The sequence below is a fragment of the Primulina tabacum genome, chromosome 14, assembly GCF_025594145.1.
Source record: "Primulina tabacum isolate GXHZ01 chromosome 14, ASM2559414v2, whole genome shotgun sequence".
Classification (NCBI taxonomy): domain Eukaryota; kingdom Viridiplantae; phylum Streptophyta; class Magnoliopsida; order Lamiales; family Gesneriaceae; genus Primulina; species Primulina tabacum.
This window is the reverse complement of record NC_134563.1, coordinates 33,686,106-33,702,226: the sequence shown is the minus strand read 5'-3', so window position 1 is coordinate 33,702,226 and position 16,121 is coordinate 33,686,106. Positions and strand designations below refer to the sequence as shown.

General features: G+C 33.9%; 3 protein-coding genes across 7 annotated transcripts; 1 reads left to right on the top strand and 2 right to left on the bottom strand.

Annotated features, from left to right (window-relative positions):
* Positions 1 to 5,584: 5,584 nt before the first annotated feature.
* On the bottom strand, positions 5,585 to 8,645 carry LOC142524926 (uncharacterized). The gene is made up of 6 exons (XM_075629087.1): positions 8,211 to 8,645; positions 7,713 to 7,821; positions 7,502 to 7,593; positions 6,971 to 7,229; positions 6,015 to 6,158; positions 5,585 to 5,864 (listed from the first exon to the last, which is right to left on the bottom strand). Exons 1-6 carry the CDS (start codon positions 8,555 to 8,557, stop codon positions 5,769 to 5,771), a joined length of 1,047 nt encoding a protein of 348 aa, XP_075485202.1. The 5' UTR covers positions 8,558 to 8,645; the 3' UTR covers positions 5,585 to 5,768.
* Positions 8,646 to 9,486: 841 nt separating this feature from the next.
* On the bottom strand, positions 9,487 to 10,988 carry LOC142524557 (uncharacterized). The gene is made up of 3 exons (XM_075628596.1): positions 10,590 to 10,988; positions 10,113 to 10,445; positions 9,487 to 10,008 (listed from the first exon to the last, which is right to left on the bottom strand). Exons 1-3 carry the CDS (start codon positions 10,726 to 10,728, stop codon positions 9,620 to 9,622), a joined length of 861 nt encoding a protein of 286 aa, XP_075484711.1. The 5' UTR covers positions 10,729 to 10,988; the 3' UTR covers positions 9,487 to 9,619.
* Positions 10,989 to 11,268: 280 nt separating this feature from the next.
* On the top strand, positions 11,269 to 16,057 carry LOC142525142 (polyadenylate-binding protein 1-like). Of its 5 annotated transcripts, XM_075629317.1 has the most exons (7): positions 11,269 to 11,424; positions 11,504 to 11,644; positions 11,723 to 11,825; positions 14,024 to 14,097; positions 14,858 to 15,049; positions 15,131 to 15,258; positions 15,759 to 16,057. In XM_075629317.1, the coding sequence occupies exons 2-7, from the start codon at positions 11,564 to 11,566 to the stop codon at positions 15,802 to 15,804; spliced, it is 624 nt and encodes a 207-aa protein (XP_075485432.1). In that variant the 5' UTR covers positions 11,269 to 11,424; positions 11,504 to 11,563; the 3' UTR covers positions 15,805 to 16,057. The 5 variants fall into 5 exon arrangements, with proteins under 5 accessions (XP_075485432.1, XP_075485431.1, XP_075485430.1 ...); XM_075629316.1 differs by having other exon boundaries at positions 11,269 to 11,623; positions 14,027 to 14,097; XM_075629315.1 differs by having other exon boundaries at positions 11,269 to 11,623.
* The last annotated feature ends 64 nt before the right edge of the window (positions 16,058 to 16,121 follow it).

Below are 16,121 nucleotides of genomic sequence, written 5' to 3'. Positions count from 1 at the left end.
CCAAGTTCGAGCTTACGAGCCATCTAAACGAGTCGAGCTCGAGCTTTGAGCTCGCGAGCATATTATCAAACTTGTTTGTGAGCTCACGAGCAGAATATCTTTAAGTTTGAGCTTGGTTTGATTAATTTTTCGAGCTTGATTATTTATTTAAAAAAAAACGCATGCTCGCCTAAAACCGTCCAAAATTGTGCATTTAGTTTTAATTAAAAACCATAACTTACAAAAATATTTGAAACTGAATCGTATATGAGGTTTGAATTTTTGGAATCCATTATTTGATTTATCCATGTCACAATACATCATTAGCGAATATATATAGGGAGATTTTATGCTCCACATATATCAACATAGATGGATCATCATTCAGGCTCCAAAGCTTACAACAAATGAATGATGGATGCTAAACCCGATATAATACATAATCTTTTTTTTTGGACAGAGATATAATATATAATCTTCCTACGCTATAGCAAGTTTAATTGTTACAATGATATTATTACTTCAAATAGAGTTTTACCACATATAAGTTTATATCTTCTTCCTATTTTAAAGATTTTTTTATCCATCTTACTAGTATTCACAAAAATATAAAAAATCTTTTATGTGGAATATTTAATCTCACAAAAAAATTTCGTGTTTTTTCGAAAAGGTTAATTTAATGTACATCAAACCAATGAGACTTCTACCATTCTTGTAGTGGTGAGATGGATGAAATGTTACTTCGTGTTGTCTACATTGAATGGTGAGATTTTACCTCTCATCTGTCAGTTACTGTGTAATATCTGAGTCTCAAATCTCAATCCATCTTCCACTTGAGTGCGCTCCAGAGAGAGAGAGATGATACAAGTCCACTTGCTTTTTCGTTACCCTTTTAACCCCAATTTTACTGCACATTCTGCACTATATATCACCCTACATAAATGCACCAAAATATATATAGGTACAACGTGTAACAATAATCTTTAAAAAAAGAATCCGCACCCTCTCTCTGTGTGTAAGCGTGAAAAATGTCCGGAGTCGCTTTCCCCTTCCCTGAATCTCATGTCGAAAGTGACCCTTCATCTTTCCCCTTTGAATTCATCTGTAGCTACTCATCGTTCTTCCCTTTTTTATGCGATAACCTAAGTTTTTTTATATGTTTATGTAGTCATATTTATCTTATTTTATAACCATTATTCACTAGAAAACGAACAGTGAATCAGCTGTCCCACCTTCTACCTTGTCCCTGCATTTTCTTTATATTTGCCTAAGTTTTTCATTTTGCAGAAGTGTAGGAGTGAGTTCCTTCAATGAGTTCATCGAGAACCAAAAGAAAATAGAGTTAGGGTTTCACGGCATACAACTCCAGCATCCCTTTCTTGCTAATTGTTAACTCTGTGTGGTTTGTGATTTTTGTTGGTATAATATTTTCTGCCGGATTTTTATATTGGCGCAAATTTATGGGGTTTTTGATTAAAATTTAAACGAACCCTTTATTTGTTCCTCGAGATCTATCTTAATATCCTGATTATTTATGTAGTGGAAAGTTGAAACCCACTATTTTGCTGCCCCCCTCCCCCAGTTTTGCAGCTAGTCTTGACATAATTAATATTTACTTAACTGGATTTCATTTCCTGTCCTCTTTATTGTTTAATTTATTTCATAAGATTAGGGTTTGATGAATAAAAATTGTTCTCCTAGCTGGAATATGAATTCACGCTTGGTATCATCAATCTTGAAAGGGTAAGAGTATTTAATTTCATTAATGGAATTATATATGTTATACAAGTATCTGTGTGATTCAAGTTTTTTTTTGGTTTTGAAATGGGTGTTATTCAAGATTTAGAGCAGTTGCTCCTGTTTATATAAATATATCAATGATGGCGTATGGATTTATTTCTGTCTTTTGTTTAGTTTCTTCAGAGAGTCACATACACATGATACACCCATGTATGTAGTATAATAGAAATTTTACGTGTTAAGATCTCTGGGATTTGCTCCACTTTTCAATCATTTCTTTGATCTATTCGTTTTATAAAATTTGCTTAAAAATTAAATATTTCAGATGGTTGTTCAATTTTCTGTGTTAATATTGTGTTGCCATTGATAAAGTGGTATCGTGCGCTGAAATGTTTGTGCATGATGTGTGATGATGGGTGGTTCTGGAGTGGGAGAACTTGTATTCTTGAAAATGTTACAAGTGAAAAATTTTAAGTTTTTCGTCGCAGAAAAGTCGTCCCCCCCCCCCCGATGACTGTTGGAATTTTTGTTGAAATGGTTTTATAATTTTCTCTAATTATTCATGCACATGCTAAAAGAATGAAATTAAATTAAGCTTTGGGGTGCTCATACACCACACCCTCTTCATATTGCTTGGTTTTTTCATACTATTTAGTATTTGTTGTCTGCTAGAGAATTTGGGTATTCGTTTTCTTGAGGGTCGATGTATGTTTCCTGATTCCGATGGTTTAGCATTTTTTGTATTCTTTAAAGAGTTAATGTGATTAGGTTATTTAGTTGTGTGAGACAGTATTGCATTGAGAAATGGTGTAAGAGAGCTTCCTTCAGTCCACTCATGGGCGAGTTTTGGGGGCGGAATTAGCTGCCGACTCATTCATTTGACTGCTTAGTAGAATATGACTTCATTTTTTACTACTATGTGATTGAATGAATGATGCGGGAGATAGTTTTACGTTCCTCTCCCTCTTTGCTTGGACTGAAGGGAGCTCCTTTGGCCGTTGCCTTCATTTTAATCATGTCACCATTCATCTCGCATTCAAGAAAATGGGTTATATTTTTGAATTTACCCGTGATTTTTTCCTACCCTTCATCCTCAGGGTTTATTTCTAGCCATGTATAGAAATATTTTTAGATGTAGATTGCTGCGTAGTCTCTTATTGCTATGTATATATATGCAGCAGTCTCTTATTGCTGTGTGTGTGTGTATAGGTAATGGTTTTTATCCAATGAATATTTTTTCTTCTTCACAGTCACTGTGAACTAACTTCGTCCTCCTTTTCATAACATCACACAATGCAGAAACTGTCTGCTATGGTTGATGTAAGACGAAAAGCGTGACTGGTAAATTCTTGTTTAGTAACTAAAGGACTCCTCACTCATTTCTCGATTTTATTAGTTAACATTGTATATGCGCGACTATTTGCTAACCAAAGTGTGTGCTCTTTTTTCTTTCTTCTAACATAACTCTTCCTTCGTCGGATCTAGCTTGGAGCGGACACGAGCAGTTGCCGCGAAGTGATCTTACTACGACTTCTGTTCTATGATATCAAATGTTAGTATATAATCTTAAGCGATGGTCGATGATTATGATTTGGTAGCAGTTAGTGTCCTTGGTGATTTTAATGTAGAAGTATGCATCTTAAAATCTTTCATCGGTCTCTCCATGCAAATCTTTTTTAATATTTTAATCATCTGAAATTAATACTCTCTTTTTTTTGATCGATCATACAAGATCTAGTTGGAGTTGGATTCGGAAAATTTGCTTACTTTTAGTGAAAGTGCACGAAATACAAGGGCAGATCACTTCAAGATCCGACCTTTGTCCCATTTTGTTGTGTAAAGTATCATTTAACGCAGTTTCTTTTAATGTAGGACGGTCCCATAATGAAACTTTTAGCTGTGTAAATCTTATTTATTTGGTACAAGATTCCCACTTAGTGGCGACTTTTTTCACTAGATTGCAACACTTTATCTGGTCTTGGAGCTTTATTTGTGGTTTTTTTATTTTTCTCTGTTATCTTGTTCCATTGTACTGTTGCCAAGGATGAGCTGCGGGGGCATCATCCACTTGTCAAAATTGTGTTTGGATCTATGGATTTCATTTGAAAAAAGATTCTTTATTTGAGTAAATGGTTGATTTACGATTTGAAATCCCCTACAATTATCATTGAAATTGTATAATTTTGTATGATTATAATATAAATCTATTTTGAATTTATCTATCAAGTCATGAAATTTGAAATAAGTGGAGTTGGTATTACTAATATCTCATCTATCCAAGCACAAATGAACTTTTTCAATAATTAGTATATCAAATACATCAATTCAAACACAAACTTCTCCACCGTTTTTTTTCGCATTTGGGTAGTGAATCATGTGTAAAATTCGATATATTAACTTTTGATTAAACTTCGTTTTTTAAAAATAATTTGAAATCCATCTGTATTTGCGTCTATTCAAATATAATAAAAAAATATAATTTTCTCTAGTAGGGTAAAAAGGATATATGACACCTGTTTTTGTTTTTAAAAAACTTACCAATGCATTAAAAAATGTCCTTCTAAAAACACAACAGAAAATATATTATATTTTTTTTAATTCAATTTTAAAATACAATTTTTTTTTTAAATAAAATTTACCTAAAAAATACAAATAGATAAGGCATTAGTGTACTTCCTTAGCTATTTGTGTGTCACATAAAATTTAATGTGAGGAACTTTATGGGAGGATACTATGCAACTTTATCTGGGATGCATACAGATGGACTGATGAAATATTAACTTTAACAGGTTCAGATTATGCTATATCAAGTATAACACATGTGATATATTTTAATATAAGAAGATCAATTTCAAGATATCAAAGGTGGTAACACATCTGATGTAACATAGATTGAACCCTAAAAAAATTTTTGACCAATAAATGATGGCAAGATTACTAACATTATTTTTTTTTTTTGAAAAAAAGGTATGGTTACATCTTATTATGTGTAGGAAATTGCATAGTTATATGATGTGTATGTATGTGTGTGTATATATATGTTGCAATTTAAATTGATTATATTTAAATAAGGAAATGCTATAATTATACAAAATAACGAGAGACTAAATAACTAGGGATTAAAATGAAATTTTGAAATGATAAATTTTAACTTCTGTCTATATTATATAGAATCATAATAATATAGTATATAAATATCATTATTGTAAAAATTAATAAAAATTCATATTGTAATTTGAAATAATTATATTTGAATGAGGGTGATATCATAATTGTGATCTTTATTTGAATTGAGAAGATCGATTGATTTTGTTGTATTAACATATAAGATATAACACACCTAATATAAAATAGACTAAACCTTAAAAAGAGAATTTAACCCATAAATGGTGGCAAGGCTACTCACATATATTTATTTTTTTGAATAAAAAAAGTTATGATACCCCGATTACCTCTTAATAATAACTATTAACCTTGACACGTTTTACATGTTTATACAATCTTTTTATAATTAATTTGATTTATAATCAAATACAAGTAATATCATAATTGTAAAAATTAATGACAAATCATCTTTCAATTTAAAATTATACATTTTGCCATTTAATTCATACCATAATTGTAAAAACTAGCGAACGACAAAACTACAATTTTGAAATAATGAACTAAAATAAACCATAACACATTATTTTGGCTTTCCATGGTGCCCAAACTTACGTATTGCATTTTATTTGATTATATTTAAATGAGAGTCATATTATAATTATAAAAATTAGTGAAAAACTAAACCGTAATTTTGAATAATGAATTAAAAAAAAAAAGAAAGACAATGACACTAAATCTTTTGGCTCTACTGTGTCCAAAATTAATAAATAGTAAGAGATTATGCTTTCATTTATTTATTTTTGTTTATTAAGTTTCACCACATTAAAACTATTTTAAAATTTAAGACCCGTTTTACTTCACAGGAAAAGTTTCATCATCAACCACTCGGACAAATGTTACTAAGATCTTGTCCACAGCACCGGTATGTCCGAAGCAAATAACGATTAAAGCTTGGCCCTTGTATCTTTCACATCACTGAACTCAATCAACACCTTCCCAATCGCTTTCCTATCCTTAAGGGCTGCGAAAGCAAGATTTGCCTGTAAAAAAACCCGATAAAATTACATGAGCCATATTTAATCAGATTTGTTCTTCCTCCTACTAAAATTTTTATAATATTTTCTATGACCATCCTGGATGACACGTTTGATTCAGCCAAGAAGATAGTTTTGAGTCCAAAAAGATCTCACCTCCCTCAGCCTGAAAGTATGAGAAATCTTGATCGTAATTAGTCCCCTAGCCAACCAAGATAGCAGCTCCTTCAATGAATCTTCGGGAACGTGGGGTCGATGAATTCTATAGCTTCCCCAGTAGAGCCCGTGAACGGTCCAATTCTGAAGAAAAAAATGTTTTTAATCAAAAACACAAGAGATAGTCATCCAACAAGTCTTACATATTAGATTCAAATTATACTGAGGTTTAACTAAACCAAAGCAAAGTACTAAGACAAGCGCCTTGTCAAGCTTGATATACAAGTGGGTCGAGTTCGAGTAGAGCATTTTCCTCAATCAAGCTCATTATTTGCGCTGAAATAGGGTCGATCTTGACTTGGCTTCTGATTACTGCTAGTATGTAATTTGGGTAAAACCATAGACATGTGGAAGTCATGGACATACTACAAACAAACGTGATAGCTAAAACACATATTGTTGGATTTTGGAGCTCAGATCATGACCTGAAAATGTTTCAAAAACTTTCCACAACTTATATTTGATACAATAAATAAATTGGAAACTCAAAGTTCACGTGTCATGATTGATGCAGCGCAGACTGCAGTTTTCGGGTCAAAGCAATAAATAAATAAATAACAATTAGGTAGCCAGAGAATTTAAAGAAAAATCAAAATAAACGTGTGAGAGTGAAAGATAGGGTCCTGAAAACAATAAAAGAAAATCAATTCCTTTAATGTTCACACAACACCAATAACACATCCATTTCCTATCATTACCACCGAGTTTTTTCTATTTCGTGTTCATATACAAACATTTTGGACGTGTTAGACAATTTTATCTTTTTCAATAATATGTGTAAGCCATCTATAAACAGGATATCCAAACAACAATTAGAACTAAAAGTTTGGATAATCTTCAAAGAAACAAAAAATGGTGAATGTCTTAGATTGTGAATCCTTTAAATGTAGCAGTACCTTAACAAGTGCAATATTTGCGGGGATTACGGGAACTTCCCCACTTGCAAACCCAATAACCAAGATATTTGCTCCCCAGTTTAACAACTTCAAGGTTTCTTTTGTCAGTTTGCCTCCAACTGGATCGTACAAAACATCGATCCCTTTCAGCTTCCTTGCCTTCAGAAATCCCTTAACACTCTCAGTCACGTTTTCTTTGCTCAAATCAACAGCATGATCCACACCTAATGACTTCAGAAATTGAACCTTTTCTTCTCCCCTGCCAGATGATATCGCCGGCGAATAAAAATAAGGTAGTCTCCATCATGTGAAATATTTTACTTTGGGACAGACCCAGAAGGGAGCATGGCAGTTGACTTTCTAAAGAAGACATCTCCAAATTTCACTTTTAACATTTTTTAAAAAATGTGAGTTTTATTCTCTAAATTATTCTTAAGTCGCCCCAATCCAATCTTGAGCTATGCCCTCTTTTAACTTCAAATTTCAATAAGCAGTAACTACTAGCATAATATGAAATTAGTAATGAACTACCTAGCAATGGCGATAACAGTGGCACCACAGACCTTGCCAATTTGCACCGCAGAAACTCCAACTCCCCCTGCTGCACCGAGAACCAGCAAGACCTACATTTTCATCACAATTACATTACAAAAAAAATAAATAATTATATTGATATTTATAAATGAATAGCAATTTTCAGCACAATATTTTCAGGGCACAAAAAGTTACCACCATATTCTACCTGTCCAGCCTGCAGTTGAGCTCTATGAACAAGTGCCACATGAGATGTTCCATATGCTACCGGTAGAGCTCCAGCAGCAACCAAGTCGCATCCTTCGGGCACTAGATATCTGCAGCGGAAGTTAAATCAAATTTACATCGCGTCCAAGCTAATCATAAGGCTCAAAAATGTTTATCTTCAATCACGCTCAGCATTCAAATAGTTATTTCACATAGCAGATATCTACAGGTAAATCAAATCAGTGGCGCCTAGAACCCCTCAAATAAAGAAAATCTTCAGTTTTCTTTAAATTTAAGTTTCACCACTCCAAAACACTGGACCAACCCTCAAACTGATTTCCTTAACGGGTAATTTAAGCAAGAACAAATCTTTAACAAGCTAACTTTCTTTTTTCCAAACAGAACTATAACATCCGACAAATATATACAAACATATATATGCTAGATTTGAAATAATACGACTATTCCAGCACGATAAACGAGATGGTAAAGTGGTTACAATTCGGATTCATCGGCGACGATGAATTGGGCGAAAGAGCCCAGGCCAGTGAAAGAGCAAACGGGGTCACCAATTTTGAACTTAGTGACACTGGGCCCCACAAAATCAACGGTTCCCGAGTAATCGGAGCCCGGAATGAAGGGAAGCGGTGGCTTCTCTTGATATTGGCCTAAGATTTGAAGGTAATTCGCGAAGTTTAAGCTCGTTGCTCTGACTCGGATTCGAACCGCTGTCGGCGAGTTGAGCTGTGGAATCGGGTGCGCCGTAGAGATAGTAAGCGCCGAATTCTCCGCGCCATCCGGCTCGACAGTTGGGTCGCCGATTTTTCTACACAGTAAAGCTTCCATTGTTCGTCTTAAACCAAAATAATACCACGAATATCTATAAATTTTACTCTGTCGGAATTAAAATTAAATCCTTCCACTCCCAAATGATTCCGCGGAGTAGTTGAAATCTATTTTAATCAAAATTGGTTCCTTTAAATTTTAATTATTGAGAAAAGAATTGGTATCCACGATATCACTTGTTCATATGCGTAGTGACGTGAACAATCAACAATCAACAATCAACATTTATATATTTTGACGTAACAAGTCAAATTTATCGAAAATTAACATAAAAAATAATATTTTTCATGATTTGAATATAGTAAGAAATTTATATAATAAAATTGATCAATGAAATGATTTTTTTTTTCAACTAGAGAAATATTAAAATATGATACTAGAGGTTATTCATGTATTTAAAATTTTTTTTTATCACATCTTCTAATAATTGATTACGAACCATTATAAATTCTTTGTTCCTATCATAAATTAAATATAATAGGCCTTAATTTTGTAATATTTATATAATAACTTAATTTAATAGATGTAGGTCATCAACTATATTACAAAATTTATATATATATATAAAATAAATTATTAAGTATGAGACATTAAAGTAATTAACTATTGATCTTATGTTTTGTTTTAATAATTATATATATTAATAAAATGAAAATTTTGGTACAAGTTTTGTGTAGTTCAATGGATATAATATTTGTTTTTTAGGTTTCAAGTTATGGTATAATTCTTACTTGAGTTTTTTTATATATTATTATTTATTCATTTTTTTAATTCATATACGCTATTTTTTATAATTTTATTTTGATTTTCATTTAAATATAAATAAATGAATTATAAAAATATTATATAAATATGCAACGCGTGCATCGATGGACTAATATATGTGTGTCTATATGTGTGTGTGTGTATATATATATATAGTATGAAACACAAGTTACCTCCTTGCTAAGTTTTTTAAGTCTAAATTGAACATAAATATCGAAGCGTCAAACTTGCTTGTAGACAGGAATGCACACAAGTAACTAGAAGAAACAAGCTGCCAAATAAGAGGATCAGTGGAAATTAATTAAGTCTCGCACTTCGTAAATCGCCAGGATGACTGAACCCCGACAAGAAATCGTCCCCGAAGATCACAGCGCCGGCCGCCAATGCTCCGGCCCCTAGTCCGATTCCAAATCCAGGTCCAGTTCGCCCTGGAGGTGAAACTGAAGAAGCCATGCTTGCGTAACTCAGCTGTGAATTAATCTCAGTTCTTGGAGGAAACGGGGACATGGTCATGGACGGCCTATATTCGACATTTGGCGGCTGTGTTGGAGGCGGAGGATAGGTGGCTCCGCCAGTGGTAGGGTGGTTTTGTCCACCAAAGAAGGGTTGGTTTTGTGAAGGTGCGGGGCCAATATTAAGGCTAATTCCACCACTTGAATCTATGAGACCGAAATCTTGATGGCCACCTGGTTTTGACTAGGAAAATTAATCATACAAGTGAACTTATATAAATATTCCAGTGTGTATGTACGATTGAACATGTTTTTTCAAGAAAATAAATATAAATTACCTGAAGTTGACGAACCTGCACGCTCTTCCCTTTCTTCAGAAACCCTAATCGAAACATCAACAAACCCTCGACATTTATTCGAATTCCTTTTCCTCAGCTGGAAGCTCCCGATTTCCTCGACGGGCTTTGAAATCTCATCACATTCACCAGCATTATACTTCTCCAGAAACTCTTTCAACACAACAGTGGTAGTTCCCTGAAGCCTCTCTCCAAGAAAGATTGGCTCCCAGCTGCGAACTTCAACGTGAAGTACCAAATCCTGGAAACCCGATCCGTCTTTTGGATGATCAATCGCCGTCGTGAATTTGGTATTCCATACGGGATTACCAGTGCCTTGTTATAGTTCAAAATGCAGCAGAGTATAGCTCAAATTATAGCTAATCAAGAAAAGTGTTCTTTTCCCATATGATTCTCACAAAATTTCCCATTAATTAACAAGATATCAAGATATAAAACGTGGCTCCACTACGTACTAACCTGAAGCATCAATCTTGGTGCAATATTTGTTGTCTGGATCAATCCATCCGACGGCAAACCACTGCAGCTTCCACAAAGAGGACGTGCGCCGCAATCCCCGGGCAGAAATCAGGCTGATTTCGATCCAAGTTTTCGCCATTTCTGCGAGCTTCCGCTCAGAAGCTGAGAAATGTGGTAATAGGTTTGTTCTTTACTTGGCAAGGGAATAAAGTAGACAAAAAGATGTTTTCTACTTCAGATCGGGAGAAGGCTACCTTGCTTTATGCTCCTTCAATTTAAATTTCCATGCTTTTAGTCTTTCAATTCCATTTCACTTTCTTTTACTATTTTTATTTAAAAAAATTGATACATTTCATTTTAGAATTTAAAATTAACTTCTTATTTTATTTTTTAAAAAGATAATATATATATCACATGTGCAACAACTCGCTGGTTTAAATTATATGATCATCTAACAGTCATTTTATAAACTCGATTATTATTTCATGGTAAATTCAATGACAACCAAAAAATAATTGAAAAAAATTTGTTTGAGATGATCTCACAGGTCGTGTTTTGTGATACGAATATCTTATTTGAGTTAGTTTATCGTGAATATCAATAAATTTGATTCGTAAACTCGTCATCGTTAGAGACCTCGTAAAAACAATCTAGACAGTCTTTCGTATACAATTGGTGACTAAGAGTCAAATACTCAAATGTGAACCAACCTAAGCAGCGTACAAACTGATCCGTAAGGCTGCAATCCTGGAGACGTACCGATCGTCTTATTCCCTTTCTTCTGTCTCATCCTCTTCCTTTTCAGAATTGGAATACCTTTTTGAGCACCTGAAAGGTATGATAATTTTTGCTATCCCAATTTCACTTCACAAAAACTAAGCTGCAGGAAATAACGGAGGATTGGAATGGAGCAGAAGGAGTCGCACGAACTAGACGACGATGTGTACGGCGGGGACGTGCCCAGGGACTCTTACATGGAAACGGATTTTGAGCAATCAGCTGAGAACCAGGCTGCCGCAGACCCCCAAGCTGAGGTACCTCTGCGTTTGTTTGTGGTGCTTATCGTGTTTGTATGAAATAAAGGTGTTTTTGCGCATTTTTTTATATTCCTTATACTGGGTCTAATTTTACAGGAGTTAGAGAGTATGAAGAAGAGACTGCAAGAAATTGAGGGAGAAGCTGGCGCACTACGCGAAATGCAAGCAAAAGTTGAGAAAGAGAGGGGTGCTGCACAAGGTTTTCTTTTTTAAACTCAATTTTATCTTGTACGTGGATTTGGTTTAAAAAGATTTTACCTTTATGTGTGAATGTTTTCGAAAGATTTGAGTTTGGGATGATGATTTGTACAACAGGATGGATTTGTATTTGATTTGTTCACAAAATCTAAAGACAGGATGAGTTTTTGATATGGGACATGTAGAGGTGCTAACTATCGGAGATAATGACTGGAAGGAGAACGATTGCGGGCATTGTTGAATTTTTTTAATTTTGATTTGTTTGAAGATAGATGCAAAGGTTTTTTGCATTTAAGGATTTCCTTTTTGCAGTTTAATCTTAGTTTTAATTAATTTCAAATAGGATACAACGATAGTGTGATCATATATATTGTCATGGCAGTTTATTAATGGAGAAATGGTCATTCTTTGAGCATAAAAAACCTCTTCGTCCTCTGGACTTAACGAAATATATCAAACCTGTTTTGACAATTTTCTAAAAATATCAGACACATGATTACTACTGGAGAGCAAATTATAGTTTGAGACAACTTCATGCTGATTTGAAATGGTTTATTATTAATGCACTGGGAATGCGAAATGAACAATGTTCAACGGAGAACAAGTGTGTTTGTTTTGATAGTGTGATATTTTTTTTACATTAGATGTTGGATATGTGATTTTGACATTTTGTCTCTGTAATGAGTGATCACACGTCGATTGTCTCGTATAGTTATGATTAAGAATCATATTATGCTTGTTATTGTCAAAGCATAAATTTATTGCGTAAGAGATCTGTTTTGAAAAATTATTTTGGTCCTAAAATGTACAACCATTTATCAATAATTGGAAAGTAAGAGTATTGTATTAGAACAAATTACTTTCACTACCACATTATGCATGTGCTAATTATCATTTATTCAATTTATCCTCTACCATTTCTTCTCAGGTTACCTCTATCCCGTCCATCTTTCTGACTCTTACTTTTTTTTCCCTTTTATCATAAAACTTCGTTGATAAATTATTTTTTTAAGAGAATCTACGGATTACACGTATGCATTGTGTGTGTCTCCACCTCTACTACGAATTCTTCTTTTATATTGATGGTGTCAAAGATAGTTACCTCTTGTCAACTGTCACCCTCTGTTTGCAATTTTAGTCAGGCAATTATCATGTTTGTAGTCGTATACTGAAATCAAAAATCAACATTATACCCAAACTGAATGCTAAGCTGAAATATTTACCTATTGAAAAATGTAACCAAGATTTTGATGATGTGTACATAAAGGAGATGAACATGCATCATCAAAATCATGCCCTTGGCTTCACGGCGGTTGTGGCATATATTATATGCTGAAACCATAAAGAAGCAAAATACATTAGGTATTACAATAAAAGGAATCAATCAGAGGATCGTATGGACAATCAATGCGAGAGCAAATAAAGAACGATTGAAAATGAAACTTGATGAAAATTACTTTGATTGAAATGTGACATGGAGATTTGTTTAATTGCTATATTTTACTTTGTTTGGTTTCTATTCACTACTTAAATGCAAGCTGAAACTCACATCCCTGGCAAAAGTGTACACTTTTGAAAATAATTATTTTAAAAAAAAATTCAATGAGATCTTTTCTTATAAGTTCTCCAAGATCTACGATATGTAACATGTTACTATGACAACTATGCTGTAAAGATCAACTCATAAGATAAATTGTGAATATACAAAGTTTCAAGTGAAAAAAGCAACTAATCTTGTATGAAACTGAAGAATTAGGATGGAGAAATGATATTAATGACCGCTATAATTAATGATATCTCTATCTTTTTGTACTTGATTAAGTTTGTTGATGGAGGGGACTATCTGTTACCATTGGAAATGTTAGGGAAATTCTTTACCGAACAACGTTTGATTGGCTAAATGAGGTCACAGACATAATCCATTAACGAATTAGAGGATTAATCATTTGCCAGAATAATGAGGAAGGGGATATGCAAGAGCATGAACTGGTTGTTTTTATCTAACACAATGGAATTTTATGCAATTTGATGGAATATTTTTTAGCCTTTTCATGTGTTCCTTTTTTTCTTTTCTTTGAAAGGAGCCTTTTCATGTGTTCTGTCACTTTATTTTTTTTTTTGTGTTTTTTATGTTGTGAAATGAGCTGCTTTTATAATCATTCTGAATGAAATCATCATATTTTTTGTGTTGTACATGAGAAGATCCAGCTGGTGTCTCTGCTATTCAGGCTGAAAAAGAGGAAGTGGATTCTCGCTCTATATATGTTGGTAATGTAAGTTCTGTGATTCTGTGATTGAATCTTGTCACTCCATTGTTTTTTCATTATATTGTAAAAGTAGCCAGTTTGCTCTTTACATTTGCTTGCAATTGCATCCCTTAGGAAGGTATGTAATGCAAGGAAAATCTGGTCACATAAAAGTCTTAGAACTGAGAAATATTTTACTAATTTAACTGAACTAAAGCATGACTTCTTTCTTGTACTTCAGACTTTTGAACTTTTTCCCCCGATTATCATTTTCCCATCGATGTGACTGGGTTGTTGCAAGGGCTAACATAGCTGAATTTCTTGATATGATCCTTTTTCAAATCACAAGTCATGGAAAGCTTTGACGGATTGTATTTATAAAATTTTACTGATTGTTATTGTATCATCTGCTTCAGTTTTCATGTATTTGCTTCAGTTCTGAGTTTCTCACTATGTTATACTGGCGTAGTTTTTTTTCCTCTTGAGTCTGCATGCTGATACTATCATCAGTATGAATTTATTTGGAATCTGCTTCTTTTGATACGACTAAATTGCGTAACTTGTGCATTGCTGGATCTTTAATAATTTTGGTGCAACAAGAAAGTGTAGTACTTATCAGCCAGCAGGTCGGAAATTACCATTTCATATATGCTTTAGCACAAAAAATGTATTTCTGTAATCATGTTAGTGAATGCTTGTCGGATTCCTGTGTTATATGGGTATACAAATGTCTGGTTCACCTCTTCACGGAATTGCTTTGCTAATTTTTTTCTCTATCCAAGTCTAGGTAGACTATGCATGCATACCTGAGGAAGTGCAGCAGCATTTTCAGTCTTGCGGGACAGTAAACAGGGTCACCATTTTGACGGATAAGTTTGGTCAACCCAAAGGTTTTGCTTATGTAGAATTTGTGGAGATTGAGGCTATTCAAAATGCCGTACTGCTAAATGAATCAGAATTGCATGGCCGTCAACTGAAGGTACTATCAAGATCTTGATCTGGACATTGTGGCAAATGAACTTTACAAATCTTTACACTAATATGTTTCGGTATTTGTCAGGTATCTGCTAAACGAACAAATGTTCCAGGAATGAAGCAATATCAAGGAAGGGGTCCAAATCCTGCATATTTTGGATCAAGAATGCCTTTCATGCCTGGTTATCCCGTCTTCCTTCCTTATGGTTATGGGTTAGTATTATAGTTTTTCTTATTCTAGGTTTGTGAGTTATGTCTTCAGTTTGAGTTTCTGACTGTCATGTTATCATTCGTTTCCATCTCTATCAAGCTTTAGTCGTAGTAATCACAGCCGCTGTCACCATCATAGATCTTCCAACAGTCATTTACTCTAGCTTCGTGTCTTCAATTCATGGTACAAGATCCTTTCGTTCACACGCTGATGAAAATGCAATTATCTATCTTCTTTGTTACTGCCCATAAAAAAGAACAATCACTTTAATTTTTGGTTTTAGGGGCAGAAATTGTGCTCGAATCTTTCTGTCGCAATTTTTATCCATTTCTTGTTTCGCATATCTACATGTACTTAAAATAAGTTAAAAAAATTTACCATTCATCTACTGACGTATCAGGAGAAAAGAAACTCGGGATAGGACAGTGCTTCATTTCATCGGCGTGTTTGTGCCATCACTTGTTTCTGACCAGAATGCTTTTATCAACTTTATCTTGCGCAGAAGGGCTCCAAGGTTTAGGCGTCCTACGCGCTACAGACCATATTAATGGATCGCGGCCAAGAATATTAATGGATCATGGTCAGTTCTTGGCATGTCGCTGCGAAATGGCTGAAACCAATAGAGCAAAAATTAAATTGACCCTTTTAACCATCCACGGCTTTTCTTCTTCAACTATGATTCTCTTGGCATGCCATGAGGCCAGTTTTAGCTTATTTTTAATTTTTATTTGTATAACTGTTATTTGAAATTAAACCGACCCTATTGTTTGATAACGATGTTGGCGGACGAAATTGGTTTTACCTTTTTCAGACAAGGATTATTAATTAGGAACAATGAAGCTGAATCTCACATACATATATACAT

Coding starts and splice junctions, on each gene's coding strand:
- LOC142524926 (XM_075629087.1), bottom strand. CDS start 8,557: ATGGAAGCTTTACTGTGTAGAAAAATCGGCGACCCAACTGTCGAGCCG. Junction 7,822..8,210: donor GTCGCCGATGAATCCGAATT/GTAACCACTTTA, acceptor CTTCCGCTGCAG/ATATCTAGTGCCCGAAGGAT. Junction 6,159..6,970: donor CAAATATTGCACTTGTTAAG/GTACTGCTACAT, acceptor TTTTTTCTTCAG/AATTGGACCGTTCACGGGCT.
- LOC142524557 (XM_075628596.1), bottom strand. CDS start 10,728: ATGGCGAAAACTTGGATCGAAATCAGCCTGATTTCTGCCCGGGGATTG. Junction 10,446..10,589: donor CACCAAGATTGATGCTTCAG/GTTAGTACGTAG, acceptor AACTATAACAAG/GCACTGGTAATCCCGTATGG. Junction 10,009..10,112: donor TGCAGGTTCGTCAACTTCAG/GTAATTTATATT, acceptor AGTCAAAACCAG/GTGGCCATCAAGATTTCGGT.
- LOC142525142 (XM_075629313.1), top strand. CDS start 11,495: ATGGAGCAGAAGGAGTCGCACGAACTAGACGACGATGTGTACGGCGGG. Junction 14,098..14,857: donor GCTCTATATATGTTGGTAAT/GTAAGTTCTGTG, acceptor ATCCAAGTCTAG/GTAGACTATGCATGCATACC. Junction 15,259..15,758: donor TTCCTTCCTTATGGTTATGG/GTTAGTATTATA, acceptor TATCTTGCGCAG/AAGGGCTCCAAGGTTTAGGC.